This window comes from Hirsutella rhossiliensis (assembly GCF_020360975.1).
Source record: "Hirsutella rhossiliensis strain HR02 chromosome Unknown scaffold00006, whole genome shotgun sequence".
Taxonomy (NCBI): Eukaryota; Fungi; Ascomycota; class Sordariomycetes; order Hypocreales; family Ophiocordycipitaceae; genus Hirsutella; species Hirsutella rhossiliensis.
In genome coordinates this window covers 3067788-3089541 of record NW_025408672.1, presented here as the reverse complement: position 1 = coordinate 3089541, position 21754 = coordinate 3067788, and the positions used below count along the sequence as shown (strand labels likewise).

The window sequence follows — 21754 nt, the reverse complement described above, 5'->3', positions numbered from 1 at the left end:
ATCGTCAGGCAGAAGGGCCAAGCCAAAACCTCGAGGAGATCAATCTTCAGGCATCAAGTAGGCATCAGGATTATGCTGCTCAACGCGCCCGGGGGGCATATATCGCTTCGATTTGCCAACCCGAAGCAACATACGATTGTTCCGTTGCGGCACAAGCCCAAGAGCCCGTTAATACCGACTTCAAGGCTTTGAACAAGCGGATTGAATGGCAGATCAACAATCCCGACCGTGGCCTATGTTACATACCCATCGATCTCGAGAGCGCGAAGATCTTTGTGTTCACCGATGGATCATTCGCCAACAATAAGGATTTAAGCTCTCAAATCGGCTTTGTGATTATCATCGCCAATGAGACCGCGCAATCAACCGATTCATTTTCCATCCGCGGAAACATTCTTCATTGGAGCTCAACTAAATGCAAGCGCGTTACTCGAAGCGTTCTTGCATCAGAGATCTATGGATTGACATCGGGCTTCGATCTCGCATTTGTGATCAAGCAAACGGTCAATACGATCGCACAACGCCTTGATCTGAAGCAAATCCCGCTCGTCATTTGCACAGATTCATATAGCCTCTATGAGTGCCTCGTCAAACTTGGCACCACAACAGAGAAGCGACTCATGATAGATATCATGGCGCTGAGGCAGGCATATGAATCAAGGGATATTGCGGAAATCCGTTGGGTCAACGGCGCAGATAACCCTGCCGATGCTATGACGAAGGCATCACAAACAGCGCCCTCACGCAGTTTATTAGCGACAATCAGCTAAACGTGAGGTGGAAGGATTCGTTCATCGCAATAACACAACAATTCTCGACGAGATTTAATCGGTTTTTCGTTCCCTTCTTCTGCTTTACCGTCGTTCTTTTATTCCATTCACATTAACGAGGAGATCCTCGTGTCCATATTCCAACGTGGGACCGATGGAATCAGCTAGCGCATCCGGCGCTCGAAATGCGGCCCATGATGGCGTGTGGCAGAACACACCCAGTGTGGGGAGGAGAGCTACAGTCAGAGCACACTATCCAACATAGTGATGCATCGTGGTAGGAGTTTGTTGGTGTTCTTGTTCGTGTTTTCCTATCTCATCTTAATTCGCTGTGTTTGGTGTGTTTTTGGTGGATTGATTAGTGCGCGATCATCGATTTAGAAAGAGGTTCCAGTGTTGGATCCACCTGTGCACTAGGCACCGATCGCGCACGTATAACTAATCGACCGCGCTAGTCACGTGCGAGTAAGAGGTGAGACACAGGGAGGAAGGTCTTTGCACACAGTTTGTATGGGACACGTTTCCCTAGTTACACAAGATATAACCAATTGAACCAGTTCGAATAACCTCACTGCAGTGAAGAGCCTGTCCACACAGGCGCCAAAATCGACTCCAAGTGAGTATGCCCATCTAAAAATAGGGGCACCCTTTGTGGAGGTGCTATTAACGCGTATGATAAGTCTTTTCTCTGCTCTGACAGTTATCTATTATTAAACTTTCCTAGGGGAACTCCTTATATGGTATGTACCCTCCGGGCTGGGTATTCAGCCGTCAAGTCCTTTGCCTTGACAGCTTAATGGCTATGGTAGAAAGACCTCGCCGCCGCCGTCGAGAAACTTGGTCGCAGACAGAGCCAAGAGTAGCTTTTCATTTTCACAAGCCGCTGACGAACTCATCGCCAAGCCAAGGCGCAATACAAGATGAAGGATCTAGGAGAACTCAAGTGGTTCCTGGGCATTCCAATCCTCCGAGATCGAATGGCACACAGGCTACGACTATGCAGAACTCTTACATCGACAAGATCTTTAGCCAGCCCCACATTGCCAAGGTTGATCATGTAAAGGAAATACATTCTCTATAATCACCTCCAAGTTGGGGAGGACCAGGCAACGTCAAATCAGGTCCACCACCGTTAGCAGAAGGTCGGCTCCGCTAATTACGTCGCGGGCATCACGCGGCCCGATTTTCCCAAGCCGAGCTCTACTAATCCATCTAACAGGCGTGACTATCTAGTAGAAAGATTGATGGAAATACCTTGAGCCAACCCGACATCTCGCTATCCACTTCAACGGCAAAGGCTCCACCAATCTAAGTAGTTAAGATCAACCACAGCAGCATTCCACGGGAATTTCGCATCGCGTCAGACGCTGCCTTCGCAGATGATTCTAAGACTCGAAAGTCATCACAGGGATATATCATCGTCCTATTCGGCGGGCCCTTTAGAAAGCAGGCAAGCAAAATACTATCACAGCCCTCGTCCACAGAGGCAGAGTTCCTGGCCTTCATAAGCACAGCCAAGGAACCCATTGCATATAGCGTCTACTTCAACCGATCGGCTATGACTAGGTCGCCCACTTCAAATCGAGTATGATAGCCAGCAGGCGATCGGGTTCGTAACAGCTGATCATCCACGACTAAGAATATAACGCAAGCATGTCGACGCCCATAACTGCTAGGCAAGACAGGCATATCAGGAAGACGAATTTCAGGTCCCCTATACGCCGATGGCTGATATGACTGCAGACGGTCCTATAAGATCCTGCCAGATCAAAAGGTCAAACGATTCGTTGAACAGCTTGCACATATTGAGTCCAGAAGTGTCCTTGAGATATAGTTTGAACTGAGACTATAATCGCAGATATACTCTCTCGCTCCGTGTCTTCTCTTGGGCTCAGAGTTTAAATAGTTTCAACCTAGGGCGGTATGTCAAGCTCAAGCTGCTCACCTATACAGAAGATTAGCAGCCTCGCCAGTCATTATACAGTGTTTCCATTATGTATTAAATTCAGCTCGACTCCGTTTCTTTAGATAGAAAATAAGGGGCGCTGACTGCCTGATTCACCAGAGATCTCCTTCCCGATCGTTATCAGTCATCCATTCTGTATGTGTCACTTGTGTAACACAACTCCAGGCCGATATTAGCTATTTTATTGTCTCGCGGTTTACCTAGCTGTGGACTTATTCCTTGGGGCACCTTTCAATCGTTAAAGGCTAGAGCCTCTATAACACATGCCCACGGAAGGGTTATGCGCCTATGTTTCCTATACGCCGTATGTTCGGCGAACTATGAGGCAGGGATAACGACGCCCCTCTCCAGTTAATAACGCTGTAAGGTTTCATAGCTAATTGATGTACTATATCTATTACGCCACCTTAACCAAACGACAGCTTCCTGAAAGCTACAAGGAAAGAGCATGTTCGATATATAGTATCACGAAGCCAACGTAGGGGGCCTAGGAGAAAAGAAGCTATTGCGCGAAGGAGGGAAGAAACGAGCTATGGGAGATGAGACAAAGCTGTATACACGGGGTCGGAGGTTCCAAGGTTGCTCGTTGAACCGCTTATGTACTATTTCAACCGTCCGGACAGGCGCGCCATCCTCGTGCATTTTCGGCCCTGAGCCCGGCATCCGGGTACATTCCGCCGCGACTCTAACTCTCCGTTGAATCCACCCCTCGTCTTTAATAGTGGTCACGGCGTTTAAGGGAACCATCCACGGAGTCTACCGTTTGTTCCCACGATGCTAGGAAATAATAGAGTAGTAATTTTCCAATTTAACCCTGTTAAGCCCTAGATTCCCAACTGATCCTCCCCCCTGTCTCTAACATCCCCGCATTAGAATTTAATGCTTTCTGTAACGGAAGACGTCACGTTAATAGCCCCCACTGGCTGGCGGTCCCGAAGGCGGGGGGTTGGAGTTATGGTCGCCGCCGTGGCCGCCGTGGCCGTGGTGGTGGTGGTCGTCATCGTCGCCGTGGTGGTGGTGCTTGGTATGATCCTTCTTGCCGCAGTGCTTGGGTTTCTTGCACTTGCAGGGCGGGGGAGGCGGGCATTCTTGGGGCTTTTTGTTACGCTTTAAGAAGTATACCGCAAGGCGCCAGGGGCCGCCGCGGTTATCCGATCCATCACCGTCACAGCCCATATTGCACTGAAAAAGGGGGACAATCTTCGCCCCGACGGTGATGATATCCTCCGGGTGGCCGCACCAACACTCGCTGCCATTTTCTAAGCCGGCAGCGGTGTAGGCACGGTCATGGCACACATCGATGTATTTCTGCGGGATTATTTCCTTGGGCTGAAATCCGCTGTACATGAAGGCGAAGGTCCGCGTTGAACTGTCGGTAAAGCAGGCCTTGAACTTCTAGTCGCCAATCTGTGGGACGAAGTCGTTAGCGACCTCGGCGGTCTTGGCAGCGGCGCCTAATGCTAAAGTCGCGGTCTTCATTGGAACAAGTAAGAATGAGAGTCAGTCTGAAATCAATTGAAGAGTTCCTTGCTGAGAGGAGACTGCTTAGCAGAATTAGAAGGAGGTCTCGGCGACATTTATACTTAATAAAGCCGTGGCGATACGACGGTTCTATAGCAAGACACGAGAATTCTTTAACATATAAGATGGAATTTACGAAGAGAATTATTGTGTTTAGTGGCAGGAGAGAACCTAACCAGCCTAGCAAGCTTAGTTAGATTCCACCTCTCCCTTTGAGAGTCTTTAGGCTCCAACGAGGTTTCTGGCCCACAGGTCCCCTAGGTGCACATACCTATAAACCCCCCTAATTGGGACCCTTGAAGCTTGAGGCGATCTGCCGGTTTCGCACTCTAAACTTGATGGGTATCTTTTCAGTATTTAGATTTGGACTTTGAAGCATCAGTGTGGAGGAAATGTTTGGTTGGAGTGTGGCGATTGGCGGCCAGATTGCGCCGTTGCGGCTCAGGGATAGGGGCGTTGTTAGGACAAGGGCCTATAATACGCGTTAGTAACACCTCTCTAATAATAATAGGGGGTGCCCTCATTTTGCATGGTGTAGCGGTATTTTACCAGCTTGACAGGCGTAGAAGAGAACCACCGCTCTTGGGCGCACCTTGGTTTCTCGTGAGCTGTCCGGACATGGGTGAAAGCCGTCGAATGGCAACGTATTCGTATGCTGATAGGAAATGCGACGTAATTATAGTTAGGCACAGGGCATTTTTCAGCATGTTCTTTCTTGCTTTGCAAAGAAGCTGTTACGGATTAACATCGTACCGACTGCATGTACAATGTCTACCTACCTTAACCTACCTAGGGACCTACCTGTTAAACCAGTCATATTATCCTCTAACAAAATTGGAGGCACCTCCGTTAGAGATGACCGGTTGGTATTGTGGTATATATTTCTATACACTACCTACCTACCTAGCTAGGAAGGTACAGCATCTACCTAGGTAGGTACAGGTAGATACAATGGATTTTCAAAGGTCCTTGTGAGACCATCATCATCAACATTGAACAGATGCCTGCTTTCGCATCCAGGCCATCAATACAGAGTATTATCCCCGCTTCCGTTGTCGTACCAATCCGTCCCACCTATAGATAGGCACACCCCTGTGGCGTAAGATACGCCTACCCCGTGGTCCGTGACATTTTACTGGCTGGCACAAAATAGTCGAGTCTGACGCGTGCGATTGGTTCGAGGCTTCTGCACATTGTCCAAGCGACCTCGTCTCGTCAGCGCGCATCGGCGACGGCCTCGCGCCTGTCATCCAACGACGCCGTGTGCTCTCGTCCAAGGTCCAGCAGTTGCGCGCCCTCGCGCGTTTATCTGCTGCGTGCGTGGTTGACGGAACCTCTTGCGCTCCGGCCGCCGAGGGAAAGCTCGAGCAAGAATCAACGCCCCCTGTCGCCCCGACATCCCATCTCCATTACTTGCCTGCTCTCGACCGAGGCACCTTCGTTGAACCCCTTAAACATCCATTTACCCCAAGTGTGCTTGTGCCCCTTGCCTCTGGGGAGGCCGAGCGGCCGTGCGGGAGACACACACCGGAGCGCGCGCGCCTGCCAGCCCTCGTCTTAGTAATCCCCTCGTTTCGCCGCCATGGCGGCTAGCACGACTCGCCGCTCCAGCCTCAGTCTCGATGTCGATGGCCCCGAGACCGAGCGCTGCGGAGACGAATCCGACAGCCTGGCCTCGCGTCTCAAGGCCTGTGGCAGTAGGAAAGCGCCTTCCGTCGCCTCTAGCGTCAGGGGGCCCATCAGTCCTCCGCCGCTCAGGAGATCGTCAGGGGCCATCCCAGGCCGGAGCGAGCCTGCAGCCCTCTTGCCCAGCAGAGCCTCGCCAGCCGCCGCTGTCATGCTCGACAGTCTCAGCGACAAGGGCCAGTCGCCCGCCTTGTGTCCAGGCACGCCGCCGCCGCCGCCGCCTCTCTCACTCCCCGACTTTTGGGCCCCCCAGGCCGTCGACTGCGGCACGCCAACGGCGCAGACAGACTCCAACGTCGAGTGGACCATCCCCGAGATTGCCGAGCAGCTGAACCATTTTCGCCAGGATGTCAAGGATGGCCATTCCCAGCTGACGGCCTACATCATCGAGTCCACCACGGCAACTGAGCGCCGAGTCCACCATGGCCCCGATCTCTTCGCCGCTGTCAAAGTGGCCCCCGTGCCCGAGAAGAAGGGAACCACGATGAGAATCAAATCAAAAGTATGTCTATTCTCCCCATCGCTCTTGAAAGAAACTGACCGCTCACGCCTGGCAAAGCAACACCTCAAGGCCAAGAGGGACCATAAGGAGGAGCATCACAATGTCGTGTGCATAAAGACCAACAAGGATCGGGTTCCTCGTTATCGTTTTCATCACGTCGGCATCAAGAAGAACGTTCTGACCCCAAACACTATGCTAACCTTTGTGCCCCATTTGCGAGACCTGGAGAGTTCAGAGGAGACTAAGTACAATCTCTGGCTTAAGGAGCTGGAGGACATTGATCTCAAGTCTGGATTTAAGCCCATGAATCGTGAAGAAAAGCAGGCCATGACGTTTCAACTGGAGCGCGCCGCCACCATCTCGCTCTACCTCGAGACGTGGCTCGACAATCTCGTCATACCAGGGTGCAATAAGTCGGCCTTGATTAGCTACATGGCAAGCCGTGAGCCAGACGATGCCATCACGCCGCAGCAGAAGACGGACATTCTCAGGTCGCATCGTGAGATGGACAGCGCTGCCTCGGGAGCCAGTGCAGCTGCTCAGATGTTTACCGATGCTTTTCAGCTCGTCTTCAAAGATAGCCAGCCACCCGAGAAGCAGATTGACCTTCGCAAGGTTTTGCTACTCGACGAGTCGGTGGACAGCATCATGGACTCCAAGCCCACGGCAAAGGATGGCGCGGGCGCTCAGAACGATGACGAGGACGAGCTGGCCGAGTTCAATCTGGCCACGTACTGCATCCTGGGATGTCTCATCTGCTTCAGCCATTCCTGCGACCACGGCGAATATGACAACAAGAACCTGAAACGAACCTTTTCCATTTCTTCATGCTCACACCTCTCAGATGCCTTGAAGCGGCGCCGTGTCGGTGCAGGCGACGGCAACGCGCCATCCTCGCCCCCTTGCCTGCGGCAGTGCTACCGCCGTGGCGCCGGGCCCTTTGGTCCAGAGCCACAGCCCCCCTGGTCTGAAGACGAGGAGATTGTTCTGCGATCCATCTTCACGACAGCTACGCACAGCGCGTACAAGGGAGATGCGATATGCCTGGCGGCCAACTTCTTGGACCGGACATGCAGCCAGGCGTACGAAAAGTTTCAGTCCCTCGGTGTCTCCCTACCACAGCCTCCAATTGTGGAGCCGAACCGAGTCAAAAACCTATCATGGTATGACCGCCGGAGGAAAATCCTCTTGGGAGACTGGCAGGACCACACGGTAAGCCACGAACACCAGCGACGGGAGACACTGGAGCCTTGCTCTCATGAAGGGCGATGTGTCCCGCGGGTCTGCTCGTGCGTCGACGCGGGTCTGCTGTGCGACAAGTTTTGCGGCTGCTCGGTCGAAAGCTGCGCTTACAAATTCACGGGTTGCGCGTGCCATTCGCAGGGCAAAACGTGTCATCAAAAGCAAAAAGACAAGCCATGCATTTGCGTGCAGCTGAATCGCGAATGTGATCCGCAGCTGTGCGGAACGTGTGGAGCCTTGGAACGCGCGGATCCCCTTAACGCGGATGACGACCGACTGCACACCACGGGCTGTCAGAATTGTGACTTGCAGCGCGGCGTTGGCAAGTCTCTCATCCTGGGACAAAGCCAGCTGGAGGGCGTGGGATACGGGCTCTTCACGGCCGAAGACATTGACCAAGACGACTTCATTGTGGAGTATGTTGGGGAGCTGATTACCCATGACGAGGGCGTGCGCAGAGAGGCGCGACGCGGCGACGTTTTTGATGAGCACTCCAACATATCTTACGTCTTCACACTGCTCGAGAATGAGGGTATATGGGTCGACGCTGCAATCTATGGCAACCTCAGCCGCTACATCAACCACGCCTCGGAGAATGACAAGCGCGGGTGCAACATCACGCCGCGAATCCTTTACGTAAATGGCGAGTATCGAATCAAGTTTACTGCCATGCGAGATATCCAGGCTGGGGAGGAGCTCTTCTTTAACTACGGCGAGAACTTTCCCAACTTGACCAAGAAGCTGCTCGACCACAAAGCGGGCGAACAGCCCGCCAAGGCGAAAGGGGGACGTCCGCGACGAGCCGAAGTCGGGGACCAAGTGGCGAGGAAGGCGCCCAAGTCTGAGCAAAAACGAGGCCCCGGAAGACCGAAAGCCAAGAGGGATATTGGCACGGATGACGACTTGCAGATTGTCGAGCCACCGAACGAGCCGGCCAAATCTCGCAAGCGAAAGAGACGCTCCCAAGACGACCCTGGAGAAGCAGAGTATCACCCGCCCGTTGCAGCGGAGACGCCCAAGGCGGCGGGCGCAGTGGTCGGGTTGGAGGATCAGAGCCCCGACTCGATATCGCGCCTGCGCAAGAGAACGCGAGCCGTTTCTAGTTCGCAGCCATTCGCGGCGGAGCCCAAACGTGCCGAACTCCCCAAGAAAAAAGGCAAACGAGGCGGCGCGCGACCAGGAAGCGGGCGGCCTAGAAAGCATCCCCGACCAGCCCCCAAGCCCGTGCCGGCGCCCAAAATCAAAGAGGAAGAAGAGACGGCCGAGGAGCCGCCTCCAGCACCAATCGCGGCGCCACCAGAGCCGGCACCAGGGTTCAAGGCCGAGGTCGTCGAGATTGAAGACAGTGACGAAGGCACTACGAGAGGGCTCCATGAGGTGTCGGTGCTTGAGCCTATGGGCGAGGACGCGGGGGATCCCGAGGACATGGACGAGGACGAGGACCAAGACGTGGTGGTGCGGAAGAGGAACGACCGGGCGGTGAGGAACCGACGGCCGCCAGCGAAGTTTAGAGAGGATGAGATTTGGAACTGAGGGAGGAGGATTATTTGCGCATGGGGAGCAGTGACAAGCCGAGCAGGGGAAGGATGGGTGTACTGTGCTGTATAAGTTACATGGTGTAGGTGGAGGCGGGACGACGGAGAGGACTCGGAGAGGAGAAAGTCGGCCTGTGGATAGTCTGGCTCCAGTCGCAACCGAGACGTGGCTTTGTCCGAGATGACAGGAGCTCCAGCAATCAGCATAATCAATCCCTACGTACTGTACGTTACACTGTACAGTAAGATGAGTGGAGAACGGAAGCTCGTGTGGGTCTGCGAGGTCGCTGGTTCCAGAACTTCCAGCCACAAACGATGACGTCGCCATGATGCGGTCTCGAAGGCTACCACGCGCTGGAAAACGTCGCTGGCAGGGCTCCAGGCAGATACCTCAAGTACCGGCCGAGTATGTACATGTCGAAAGCGGAGTATCGTTGACCCTACCTTGGCCTCAGCAGTAGGCCGTGGTAGCGTTAAGGGGGTACAAAGGACGCGCGGGCAGTACCAGCTGAGTTACCTTTGGTCATCGTAAGGCCACCTCTTTCTTCCCCTCCAAACACCCTTCCTCCCTCTCCACCATCCGTCTCTGCCAAGGCGGTCACGAAGCCTCCTTTCCCACCTCAGCGCATTTCCTCAGTCCCTAGATCGCCCAAACTTGACGTTGCGACCAGAATCCCGAGCTTACAATCACCTCACTGCAATCGCCCAGTACCAGACGCCGGCTCGTCGCCACGCCGCCAGCATGACGCTCTACTACAGCCTCGTGGGTTTCTCCCGTCCAATGCGCTGGACGGCGACGTGCATTGCTGACGAGGCGCCAGGTTTTCCTCCTCCTCGTCTTCGAGATGGGCCTGTTTATGCTTCTCCTCGTGCCTCTGCCCTTCACCGTCAAGAGGAAGATCTTTACGTGCGTGTGCCCTTCCGGCCCAGCCGAGCCCGCATGCCCTGCTCACGCATACATAGCTTCGTCTCTGAGAACCCCATTGTCGCCAAGATTCAGTACTGGATGAAAATCACGTTTGTCTTCATCCTCATCCTCTTCATCGACAGCGTCAACCGCGTGTACCGCGTCCAGCTCGAGCTCTTGGCCGCCACGGAGCAAACATCTAAGGGATCGTGCGTGGCCATCCCGACCTCCACCCCCGTCCCTGTGCTGACCGCGCCCTTTGCAGTGCCACCGTCATGGGCCATGAGCGCCTCGAGGTCCAGGCTCGCAAGTTCTACTCCCAGCGCAACATGTACCTCTGCGGCTTCACCCTCTTCCTGTCGCTCATCTTGAACCGCACCTACGTCATGATCCTCGAAGTGATGCGCCTCGAGGACCGCGTCCGATCGTACGAGGGCACCAAGAAGGACACCAAGGAGAGCGAGAAGCTTGCCGTGGCTGGCAAGCCGGGCGAACTGGCCAGCCTCAAGAAGCAGCTGGAGAAGAAGGAGCAGGACCTGCAGACTCTCAAGAAGCAGAGCGAGCAGCTTCACAAGGCGTACGACGAGCTGAGCGACAAGTACGCCGCGACGCAGAAGAATGGCGAGGCCCGCAAGGACCAATGAGCGCCCCCCCCCCGACGGACCACTAGACGCGGCCGGGGATGTGCTTTTGGGGAGGACGGCGGTTGTGTAGGGAGCCGTGCTGACGCATCGAGAGCGTTTCATGTCTGGACGGTGCCGTGTATTGTTGAGGTGAAAAAGGTTGGCTGCAGAGGGAGAGTGAGTGATACAAGGGGAGAGGAAAAGGCTGTAGAAGGAAGAGAGCAACTGTGAATACAGGCCTGGCTGTAGCCCGGAGCCGTGAGTCGCGACGACGAGTGCTCAGCACGACGCATCATAATCACGCACCTCTCCGCCGCCACAAGAGCAAGAGAGATAAATCCCACAAAGATCAGACAGACTTCGTTATTCTGGGCCTTGGCAGTGGCTTGATCTGCCGATGAACTGACCGCCTCGACCTGAGGCAGACGACGGCGATGCAAGGGTGGTGTCTGAGGGTGCCACGGCATGCGCCAGCCCTCGCGGCGCATATGGGCAAGGCCAGCGAGCAGGGCAGGAAAACACTGGAGAGGATATCTCGGGTGCGGGTTCGGGGCAATGACGTCGTCGCGTCTTCGCCCGACCGGGACAGCGCAAGGCGGCGACGAGGTTTGCCTCGGCTGCTCCCCGGCGTCAGCCTCACCTCCCCTGCGCTCAACGGCCCAGCAGCATCAGGCCAGCTGGCTCTCCATGGCCCAATGGTTCCGGGCGTCGTGCCACGCCCGCCCTGCTCCTCCGAGGCATGTCCCCCCGTTGCACGTCTCTTGCTGTGGCGTGTGAATACGCCGCCCGTGTTTGTTTGTGAAAGAGGGAGTGGCGTGTATCTGATGCACGCACAGCGTACGCACGCACGGCGAGGCCGGCGGCATCCACGACGAGTCGCTCTGGCGCTGCGGAAGCGGGCTCTGTTCTCGTCTTGTTCTCGTCGTGTATATATAAAGACGACCTCGTCTCCGCCTCTCACATCACTCTCGCCCTCCTTGTTACTATTCTTATTCCGTACCCTTCATCCCGCTCACTCACTCACTCACTCACACACCCATACACTCTCCTCCGACACGCGACAAGCCAATACACACCTTCATACACGCCTGCAAAACACACCCACCAGCAGGGCCATGTGTGAAGAGTTCCACAGCCTTACCGTCTGCGACGTTTGCGGCCGCCAGGTCGCCCACCAGCAGACCGTCGTCCCCAAGTGGTGCCCCGTCGCCCGCTACCGCTCCCACTTTGGCCAATGCGACTACGGCGTGCAGCACGTCGAGCTCAAGGCTGTCAGAACGTGCCAGCGCTGTAGGCGCGAGCACAAGAAGAGGCTCGAGGCAAAGGCCAGGACAAAGGCCAAGGCCTGAACAGCCCGTCCGCGGCTGGCTCCTATCGACGCCTTGCCGCTGCTCCCGTCAACCTCGGTTCAAGGTCGACTTCATTTACGTGTCCTGTCCATGCATTTCCTTCCGTTACATCATAGCATCGTGCACACGGAATCCCCCAGCCGACAATCCACAAATGTATATGTATCCATGAAATCGTCAACAGAGCCACATCCGTTACGGCGTGTACCGGCCCACGACGCCGCCGCCGCCGGGCCACGAGCCCCCGAAGCCGTCCTGTGCCATGATCCTCGTACCATTGGCTAGTCGAAGGACCGCCTCGGCGTCCTTGGAGCACATCCCAAAGGCCTGCAGGTTCCGCGGCGTCTGGCTGATCCAGTGCATGGTCCCTGTAGGTTCCCCATCGTCAGCCCAACATTTTCCCTCACGACGCCGTGTTGGACTTGCCTTGGCACCGGAACTGGTCGCATCCCTGGAACCCGGGCCCGCTGAAAAAGGCCCATGCCGCTGATCCGTACGTGTAGATATTGGAGCCGCCGTCTATCAGGTTCGAGTAGCCCATGCGGCAACGTTTGTCGCCGCCTGCACACCAGGAAAAGTCCGGGTCGCCCCAGCCTTTGGCGTCAGCCTTCCACGGAGCCGGGACGACATGTCGCGCGTTGTCGCCCTGCTCGTAGTTGGTCTCGGCCTGGAGCAGCGACACCATAACGTTGTCAGCCCGGTGCAGATTGAGCTGATACAGCCACCAGTGCTCGCTGCCGAGCGCATGCAGCCAGGTGGCCTTGGTCGACTCGACAAGAGCCCCTCCCTTGCCGGCGATGCTGGACCCGCCGTCGAAATCCTCGCCAATATGATCCGCCACCCAGTTCCACACGTTCTCGACATAGGCCGACGATGACTTGGCCAGGTGCATGCCGATAAAGGCGCCCTTACACGCGTTGCCGGCGTCGCGACAGGCGCTGGTGAGACCGGAAGCCCCACGCGTGCCCCCTACAGTCACGAGCGAGTTCCACAAAGCCACGTCGCCGGGGGCCTTGCCGGCCATGTTGAACTGAACGACGATGGCGCCCGGGAGCACATCGGACACGGTAAATCGCATGTCCTGGATTTGGGCGACGCCGACATCGCCCTCTCGGCCCACCGACACGACGGGCTTGGGGTGGCTCTCGTCCTTGAAGAAGCTGCCGCTGCCCGAAATGGTAGCCCAGGCCTCGCCGACGATGCGCGAGCCCGGCGGGATGAAGAGGGTCGAGTCGACGCGGTACTTGCCAAAGGGGAAGTAGGCAATCTTTTGGTGCTGGGCAGCGTGCTGCAACACCCGGTTGAGCGCTTCGGACTCGTCCCTGCTGTTGTCGCCGAGAACCGAATGCCCGCCATTCTGGGACGGGTCCTTGACGTTGATAAAGTCGGCGGCTGTCTTGTCGGCATAGTTGGGAGCCGGGATGACGGGGTATTTTCCACCGGGCGCCAGGGCAGCCGGGCGCTTGTTGACTGAAGTCGTCGACCCATAGACGGGGTTGCGGCCCACTGTGTTTGCATAGGTAAACGTATCGACGTGCCTCTTGGGCCCAAGAACGGTCTCTCCGGAAACTCGTGCAATGTCCGAGTCGCTGTCCTTGTCCAAGTTTTCAATGAGAAAGGACGGACGGCCTGTCGTGACGAAAGAGACACCCGAGCTGACCGATTTGGAGTCAATCAGAGCAATCCAGGGGGAGCCGCCCGTGTTGCGGACGCCCGTCTCGCACGAATCAAAGATGGATCCCATGATGGTGATGGTGCTGCCGCCGCTGATGAGCATGCCGACCTTGTTCTGGTAGAATTGGATGTTCTTGTAGGCGGCTTGCTGGTGACTATCATGCCAGACGCCGTTCTGTCCACGCTCGACACGCACGTCGGAGAGGCCCAGGGTGGAGCCGCGCCCGAGACGGATACCGCTGTGGCCCTTGCCGTCTCGCGAGGGTGCCATGGTGATTCTTATGTTCTGAAGTTGGGCAGCTTGGGCGACGCCCCAATAAAGCGCCGTGAACGCCAAGTCTGTTTGCCAATTTCAGTGCTTGTCGAGGGATTGTGGGTTCGAGTGCAAAGGATAGGATGAGCTCACCTCCGGGGATGTTGGTGGTGTCGAAGACCAGATTCTTGAGGCCGACGGCAAAAGAGAGCTCACCTTTTTCACCCGTAGTGGGATCCTGTCCTTTCCAACTAGTCAGGAGGCGCTACTATCTGAAATGCTGCAAGAGCGCGCCTCACCAGAGAGAAGAGTTTGGTTGCCAGAAAAGCCAGCAGCCGCCTTCAAGATGGGCGGCTGAAGAAGAAACCATCAGTTAGCCATCACGAGAGGTCGAAGAGCAGAGCCCACCGCTTACATCGGTCGGGTCGCCCAACAGTACGGTGTCGGTATTCATGTGAATGGTCTTTCCAATCTCGTACGTGCCGGAAGGAATGTAGACAACCTGCGCGGGACACGTTAGAGCCTCAACATTCGCAACCACCGTTCGAGGCGCATTGTCCGACATACTCTGGGTTGAGACGCAAACCACTTGCCGTGACGCTTGCCGCCGTTGTCGTCATTGATGGCCCTTTGGATGGCATTGCCGTCGCCGGGATTCACAGACTTGAAGACTTGGTAAGCGTGGTCGCCGTCTAGGTCCGGGGCGAAGCCACGATGCTGTCCGGTGTGGTCCATGTTGGGATACCAGAAACCAGTGGTTCGCTTCAAGAAGCTGTCCTCGTCAGCCACATGGCTGCCAGGAGTTGGAGTAGCCCAAGCTACGCCCAGCACGAGAGCAGCTGCGGTTGCGAGCCTGAGCATGCTGGGCGAGAGTAATGTCGATGCCTCCCGCAAGACGAAGCTCCAGAGCAGGCAGCAATAGGAACGCGAACGAAAGGTGAAAAAGGCGGCTGCCAATCTTATAGCATCAAAGGCGCGCCGCCAAGACACTCGGCCCGCGTGCCTGGGCGTCATGTTTTGTTTCCCAGGTTGGGCTGCAAGGAAATGCATGCCAGAACCGATCTGCCCGCTACCCTTGTACCTCAACGGCTCCCTTCAAAGGGGCCGGCGTGGCCAAATCCATGCTAGTCCACTGTTGCGTTGCAGCTTCGCGTTGCGCGCCGTCTCCTTTGAGTCGGCTGTTGCTGAAGTCTTGCACATGGGTTGCGGCGAGTTATGCATGGCCTTGAGGCTGCGATGCTACGGCCATCGCGCGTCATTAAACAGCAGTCGGTTCTCGCCGGATCCTCCTGTTCGGCTTCTTCGGCAGAATGGACACGGCTAGTGGCCAAATCACCACAACCCAATTTACCGCAGGAATGGATGACATGAAGCTCTCGGGACACTTCTGCAAGGCGCTTGCCCGTGATAAGAGGTCCCGTGGTTGAGTCATGGTGCGACGGAGTCGTAATGCTCCTCAACACCACCCCTCGTCGTGGCGCGAGAGTCGCAAAGCAGCACTTGCTGCGGAATAACGATTGGCATGGCACTTCCACGGAGAGATGGGCAGGGCCGCGAACTTCTGCCACAATCAGCTACGTTTCCGGCTTGGCATGCCATGAGTTTGGCGGGCCACAATGCAACCGAGGGTCCCAAGCTTTTCCTCGACGGTCCGTCTCTTTTTGTTCCCCAAACTGTTGCTGACCTTGAGCCCCCATGCCGGCCGATGAGCCACGTGGTGACGGCAGCTGTGAAGCCGCACGTTGCACCACCGCCTGCCATCGACTGGGCTCAGATATCGGCGATCACGCAAGCAACGTGTTGATGGTCTTCGGCGTACACAGTAGCAAGCCGCGAAATGGGATCGTCCGCCTATCTGTCCAGGCGGTGTATGGGTTCTGCGGGCGCCTGGCAAGTATGGAGAGAGGAAGAACGGAAAAAGAAAGCCAGAAAAAGAGACCGAGGGAGGTGAGACAGCGTTGTCGCTGCGAACAGTCCCCACTAAGAAAGTCCCGCGCCGGAGCAAGGTCCGGACTCTTCCACCCACCCGGAGGCCGGAACGAAGTTCTTCCAGTGTTTCTCACATTCAAACATCTCCCTCCCACTCTCAACACCGATCTCTATTCCATCGCAACGCAACTAGCCTACTTTTTACTCTGCTCCCGACCGAAACCAAAGAGAGCGAAAAAGTCACTCAGATATTCGCGTCAACCCGCTTCGACGACGACCTGCTCTGCATTTTCCGCTCCGACCGAGACGGGGCCACCGAGGCCTGCAGCACCAAGAAGAACGAAAGTGCCTCCCTCAGCCGCCTCTTGAGACCGATCGACCGGCAGACACCTTATCGAAAGATCTATTAAAAACCCCTTCTCCGCTCGTCCTCACTCTCTTGACTATACAAAATGGGCAACGTAAGAAAACTTTGCCATCGTGGCTGATGGGAGCATACTCCCCGCCCTCTCCTCTCTCCCTTGGGCTGGCCCTTGCTGACGCGCATCATGTTCATCATCAACAGGGAAACAGGGCGCAGCAGAAGCGCGAGCGCAACCAAAAGGAGCAAACGACGGCCAAGTCGCAGCTCAAAGTTGTGCGTCCCCTTTATCCAGGTCGGCTTTTCCCACTTCTTGCCCTAACCTCGGGATCATGCAACAGAACCAGAAAGCCATGAACATTCAGTGCCAGATCTGCAAGGCTACTTTCCTTCAGACCACCAAGGCTCCCGCGTGCGTGACCCTCCAACTTGTCCATCTGTCCTGTACGCTTCTAACATGTCCTCGCCCCGTTGCCAGATTGTTGGAGCATGCTTCAAACAAGCACAGCAAGGGCCTTGCCGACTGCTTCCCTGGCTCCGGCCAGTGAAGTTGCGCTTACATCTGGAGTCTCGACGGTTTGCCTGCTATGGGGAACATTGACGGGAAGAGGCGAAAAGGAAAGGAACAGGTCGTTTAACAAGCGAGGAGTCACACTAGGGCGGATTACGCGGCCAGCGCACGCCATGGGGAGTATGTAGCTGGATGTAGGCCATCGAAACGGCATGCGGTGGTGAATGCGTACACGATATATGATGCACGACCCTCCCCGCCCCGATGGGCTCTGCGCTTCCACCCCTCAGACACCAAGTTCACTACGCTTGCACCGCCGGCTGCGGCCTCCCTGTGCTTGACGGGGCCGACTCATACGTCTTCTCAGACCGAGCCTTTGCCTGCTCCTCGCGAACTGCCCTCAGGATCTCTGGGTACCACCTCTCTCCCACGTCGGGATGGCTCTTGACCCTGTTCCGCAGCGTCGCCTCCCCAAGCGTCCTGGCCACGGCGCCTTTCCTAAACGTGAACTCGACATCGTCGACCCTGGCGCCGCCGCCGCGCTCCACCACCGTCCTCCTCTGCGCCCTGACCTCGTCCGGCACGGCGCCAACCCCCACCGTCTCGAGGTTGTCAAAGTCGGCGTCGAGCTTGACGCCCTGGAAAAAGGGGATAGAGAAGCGTGCGCCCTCGCCGGCCCGCGGGCTCAGCACGCGGTGCGTCGTCGACACGCACACGCCCTGCGTCAGCGCCTCCATGCCCTGCCCGATGGCCACGACGAGCGTCCCGTCCAGCGGCAGGCAGTCGATCCACTCGCCCGCGACGTTTTGCACTTGCAGTCCGCGGTGCGGCGTGGCCTGCAGGAGGTAGCTCGTCAGCATGCTGTCCTTGTGCGGACCGACGCCCTGGCCGCCGCCGCTGCCGTGGCCGAGCTCCTCCATGTCCGGGTACTTGACAATCTTGAGCTTGTGGTGCTGGTCCTCGTCAAAGTACCTGTCGAACGCGTCGCGCGGCAGCTGGATGGCCTCGGCGATGAGCGACGTGAAGTAGATGGACATGTCGCCCATGCGCCGCATGTAGTCGGTGTAGGTCCGGCGGAAGCCCGGTGCGCTCGCCTCCGAGGGCCACTGATTCGGCGCGAGCAGGTTGCGGTACAGCGGCGATCCGGGTTCGGGAAGCGGGTGTTCGGTGCACAGGTCCATCTGCTCCCGGTGGTCCACCTGGCCGGCCGTGATTTCGGTCGACAGCCTCGAGTAGCCCAGGAACGAGGGCGCATTCTTCATTTCAATCTTCAACCTATGTATCGCGTGAGGATCCAAGCCTTGCTCGGCGTGCGGGAGTCGGCGTGATGACGAGAGCCTACTTTTCTTCCACTGGCATGTCAAAGAAGGCCTTGCCTTTCTCAACAACGTCTTGAATCAGATCCGCCGGTATGCCTACGTTCTTGAGATACAGAAATCCGACCTCCATGAGAGCATGGCGGAGCTGTCTGAGGAACTCGGGCTTGGTTGCTGGGTCCCGAGCCAGCCCCAGGTCCAAGACTGGAATCGAGGTAAACGGCATGACGCTGCGTCAGTCGGACAGAGAGCAAATCCTTGGTAAATTTTGATGGTCTTGACTGTCGATTCGGTGTATCTAAAGGTATCCAGCTATCCACGCCATCTGGGGGTGGAGCTCCGCTCGATGCCGATGATGGCGCCATAGCACGCAACCCCTCCGTTTGGTTGGCATAACACCATCCTCCCCTCCCCCACCATCGCCGGTGCCGGCTTTGGCTACAGACGATTTGGCGGCTGGGAGCCTCGACGGAGAAGATGTATGTTCAGTTGCCGCCCTTCCAAACCCCTGAAGTATATCCTCAGAAATGTCCCCCACCTTTCAGTCCCTGGAACGCCTTGAACGGACCAATACTTTGGCATAGAATATCAAGCCGACAAGGCCGGCAGTGGTTTTGCTGCAAGTAGATCCGCCACTTTATAGAACATGGCCTCAACCGAGGGCGCGGCAAAAGCAGGCGCCGCGTCGAAAATGGCTGCCAAATGCTGTTGGCGAACGACAACCGCATGAGAAGGGTCCTCGTCCATGTCAACGTCCTCGTCTCTTTCCGCCTGGTCGTCTCCCATTTCATCGTCGCTTGCCATCTCTGCGTCGTCCATGGCGAGAATGATTTCCTTGCTCTCTCCCTTGATGGCTGCCCCCGTGTCGTCCAGTCGCAGGTCCTGAAGTGGCTGCATTGTCGCAAGGGCTGCAGGATCCGATCCCTCTGCAATGACCCAGGTTTGAGCTGTGTCGTCGAGAACAATGAAGCCGCTTGTTGAGGGTGCTGAGACCAGGGTAACAATCCTGTGTGGGATGCTGCGGACCAACAGCGGTTCCGAATCCTCCGGGTCGAAAACGCCCACGCTGGAAAAGTCACCGATGGGCAGCGCAACGGCGAAGCGGCCAGATTGACGGTCGACGGCTAGCTGCAGAAGCTCGTGAACCCCGGGAATCTTGGGCACCACTATACCATAACGAAGCTCATCGCTGACCACGTCGTACACCCGTAGCTCGTCAGAAAGCACGATGACGAATGACGAGAGAGCGCGAACAGCGTGCAGCTGGCCTTCCCACAGTCCGTCGAGTATCTTGACAACCTGACTAGATGCAGTGTCGATCACATAGACGACTCCGGCATCCGCAACCCCAAAAGCAGCAAACAGCGTTGAACCGTCTTCCGAGAAGGCGAGACTTCCTTGGGCCTTGGGGGTGGCGGCAGTATTCGACACTTCTGTCGCGGGCTCCTGGCTTGAGTGCTCTCCCACCGCAATCAACTGCGAACAACTCCAATGAACCGCGTCTTGGCCCGACTCGCTCTTAACGGCAACTCCGTTTTGCTGTCGAGTCTTTGGGCGCCATAAGCGGACAATGCCATCGCCACCGATGGAGGCAAAGCAGGTCGCCGTGGGGTCAGACGCAAGGTCAAGAACAACTTCAGGATGGTTCGTAGAATGAGGGATATCAATCCTCGACACAAGCGCCATGGACCCGTCGCCATTCCCAACTTGCCAGAACTTCAAGTATATCTCATGCCTCTCACGGATAAACTGCTCCTGTAGATCACTACTGACGAGCTCCACATCCCTCGCTGAAGGTTTCCACTCGTCCACGCTTGCCAACCATAGACCATCGTTGGAGAAGGCAATGTGGCTGATGAGCGGCTCGTCAATGGCGTGACCTTTGTTGTTCAAGTTGACGTCTGTCGGGTGTGTCCGCGCCAGGGCTTGCCTGGAAACGCTCGTAAAGGACTCCAGATCAAAGGTCTGCAACAGAGGAGCAGAAAAGTCCCCAGACATGGTGGCCTGGCGGCCATTGCCCACGCAGACGTGGAGTTTTGATGAGTCCGACGATCTGATAGCCGCTGGAATAGGTCGTCGGACGTGCTCAGCAACACTCCAAAGGCGCTTGACAAGCATGTCCTTTGGTGTCGCAGCATCAACGGTTGCTGACTGAATGCCGGAGACAAAGGCTGTCGGCTTCAGCTCTGCCGTGGAGATGATCATGGCGGAATTGTCATCAAGATGAAGAACGTAGGAGGACCCAGATGCAGACACTACGATGTTCTCCACGCTTCCAGACAGATGTGGCAGAAAGACCTGTTTCGACGTGTCGACTTGCCAAATGACGAGAACATTTTCGGATCCTCCCGAGATGAAGTAGTTGCCTGCTACAAGTCAGCAGCTGTGCGCAACGGGCAAACAGACAGGTTGCATACCGTCGCGGGACCACTTGACGGAGTGGACAGCTTTGTGATGCCAGTGAAACTTGTGGACTTGGATGCCGTCCTTGACGTACTGCGGCTTGCCGACGGCTTGAACGCGCGAAAGAGCATCGCGATACACATAAATGCCTCCGCGTGCTCCACCGGCGAGTATGTCAACCACCATGCCCGACGCGTCTTCGCGCTTTCTGTCGCTTCCTCGATGTATGACTGGTCTCGTATACCGCCTCAAGTCGAGCGTTGTGATGAGATCGGGGGTGTCAAAGGAGAAGATTTCATACCGGAGCTGGTCCAGTTCGTTTACTTCCGGTTGAGACATGGCTCCTAGAAACAGGCGATCGTGAAATGCACCAACCAGGACTTGACCGTCTTCGCTGGCTTCAAGCAACTGAAGGCCGTCGCCAGGTTTTTTGAGTACAAGGATCTTCTTGGATTTGAACGTTGATCCGACTTTTCCCTGGTACGCGACGACTTCCATTCGATGCTGTCGGTCTGATTCAGCAAGGAGAATAATGTCTCGTTGCTCATCTTGACCGGTAGCCGGCACAATCGTCATGGCTTTGGCAGTGCCAGAGACCGTCCGGAAACATGGCGACACCTGCGACCCGATTGTCCAGTTGACATTGTAAACTTGGCCATCAGAACAAGCGACCCAGACGAAATCAGGGCTTTGCTTTGACAGCCGCACAGCAACGATGGCTAACGGAGTCGAACCCTGCGGCGCAGAGGCGTCGAGAGTGCATATCGGTATTCGCCTGATCAGTAGCGAGTCGACGGCGTTGTAAACTTGAATCGATGTGTTGTACGTCAAGACAAGGTACCTACTCAACGTCAGATATACGAACTGACGGCTTCGGAGCGGACCTGCTCACTGTTCGTCTACCGTCAGAAGGGGATCGATATCAAGCATTCGTCCCCCCATGGGCTTGGAGATTCTCCAGCCCGCCTCGCCGTCATCGGACCAACGAGTCGAGTCCTGGGCAACGATATCTTGGATAGAATCAGCTTGCAAAAGCCTGCTGGGCTCCAAAGCTTGTACAGAGCGTCGCTCGTGGCCGGTGTCATTGGCGTGCTGACGCTGCTGCCGGTGTCGCTTAGATTTTGTCTCGCCGTCGTTGGCTTCTCTCTTTCTTTTTTTGGCTTTGTCGTCCCTGGCCCTGGGGCTTTTGTGGCCGGCCATCTTGCA

At 56.3% G+C, this 21754-nt stretch overlaps 8 protein-coding genes across 8 annotated transcripts; 4 read left to right on the top strand and 4 right to left on the bottom strand.

Moving 5' to 3' along the window:
* Positions 1-3642: 3642 nt before the first annotated feature.
* Positions 3643-4215, bottom strand: HRG_06589 (WSC domain-containing protein; the record flags this gene model as incomplete). Its single annotated transcript, XM_044865060.1, has 2 exons — positions 3643-4131; positions 4168-4215. The coding sequence occupies 2 exons, from the start codon at positions 4213-4215 to the stop codon at positions 3643-3645; spliced, it is 537 nt and encodes a 178-aa protein (XP_044720000.1).
* Positions 4216-5839: 1624 nt separating this feature from the next.
* On the top strand, positions 5840-9220 carry HRG_06588 (SET domain-containing protein; the record flags this gene model as incomplete). The annotated part of the gene is made up of 4 exons (XM_044865059.1): positions 5840-6021; positions 6070-6445; positions 6503-7657; positions 7904-9220. 4 exons carry the CDS (start codon positions 5840-5842, stop codon positions 9218-9220), a joined length of 3030 nt encoding a protein of 1009 aa, XP_044719999.1.
* Positions 9221-9964: 744 nt separating this feature from the next.
* On the top strand, positions 9965-10773 carry HRG_06587 (b-cell receptor-associated protein 31-like domain-containing protein; the record flags this gene model as incomplete). Its single annotated transcript, XM_044865058.1, has 5 exons — positions 9965-9985; positions 10044-10129; positions 10186-10338; positions 10395-10556; positions 10632-10773. The coding sequence occupies 5 exons, from the start codon at positions 9965-9967 to the stop codon at positions 10771-10773; spliced, it is 564 nt and encodes a 187-aa protein (XP_044719998.1).
* Positions 10774-11867: 1094 nt separating this feature from the next.
* On the top strand, positions 11868-12101 carry HRG_06586 (uncharacterized protein; the record flags this gene model as incomplete). The annotated part of the gene is made up of 1 exon (XM_044865057.1): positions 11868-12101. The coding sequence occupies one exon, from the start codon at positions 11868-11870 to the stop codon at positions 12099-12101; it is 234 nt and encodes a 77-aa protein (XP_044719997.1).
* A 195-nt stretch (positions 12102-12296) lies between these two features.
* On the bottom strand, positions 12297-14889 carry HRG_06585 (pectate lyase superfamily protein; the record flags this gene model as incomplete). The annotated part of the gene is made up of 6 exons (XM_044865056.1): positions 12297-12469; positions 12528-14114; positions 14182-14271; positions 14328-14382; positions 14444-14530; positions 14596-14889. 6 exons carry the CDS (start codon positions 14887-14889, stop codon positions 12297-12299), a joined length of 2286 nt encoding a protein of 761 aa, XP_044719996.1.
* Positions 14890-16409: 1520 nt separating this feature from the next.
* Positions 16410-16866, top strand: HRG_06584 (zinc-binding domain-containing protein; the record flags this gene model as incomplete). The annotated part of the gene is made up of 4 exons (XM_044865055.1): positions 16410-16418; positions 16523-16594; positions 16660-16730; positions 16797-16866. The coding sequence occupies 4 exons, from the start codon at positions 16410-16412 to the stop codon at positions 16864-16866; spliced, it is 222 nt and encodes a 73-aa protein (XP_044719995.1).
* Positions 16867-17131: 265 nt separating this feature from the next.
* Positions 17132-18371, bottom strand: HRG_06583 (2OG-Fe(II) oxygenase superfamily domain-containing protein; the record flags this gene model as incomplete). The annotated part of the gene is made up of 3 exons (XM_044865054.1): positions 17132-17665; positions 17711-18104; positions 18172-18371. The coding sequence occupies 3 exons, from the start codon at positions 18369-18371 to the stop codon at positions 17132-17134; spliced, it is 1128 nt and encodes a 375-aa protein (XP_044719994.1).
* A 362-nt stretch (positions 18372-18733) lies between these two features.
* HRG_06582 (sporulation protein) lies at positions 18734-21748 on the bottom strand (the record flags this gene model as incomplete). The annotated part of the gene is made up of 4 exons (XM_044865053.1): positions 18734-20110; positions 20174-20511; positions 20563-21389; positions 21441-21748. 4 exons carry the CDS (start codon positions 21746-21748, stop codon positions 18734-18736), a joined length of 2850 nt encoding a protein of 949 aa, XP_044719993.1.
* Between the last annotated feature and the right edge of the window lie 6 nt (positions 21749-21754).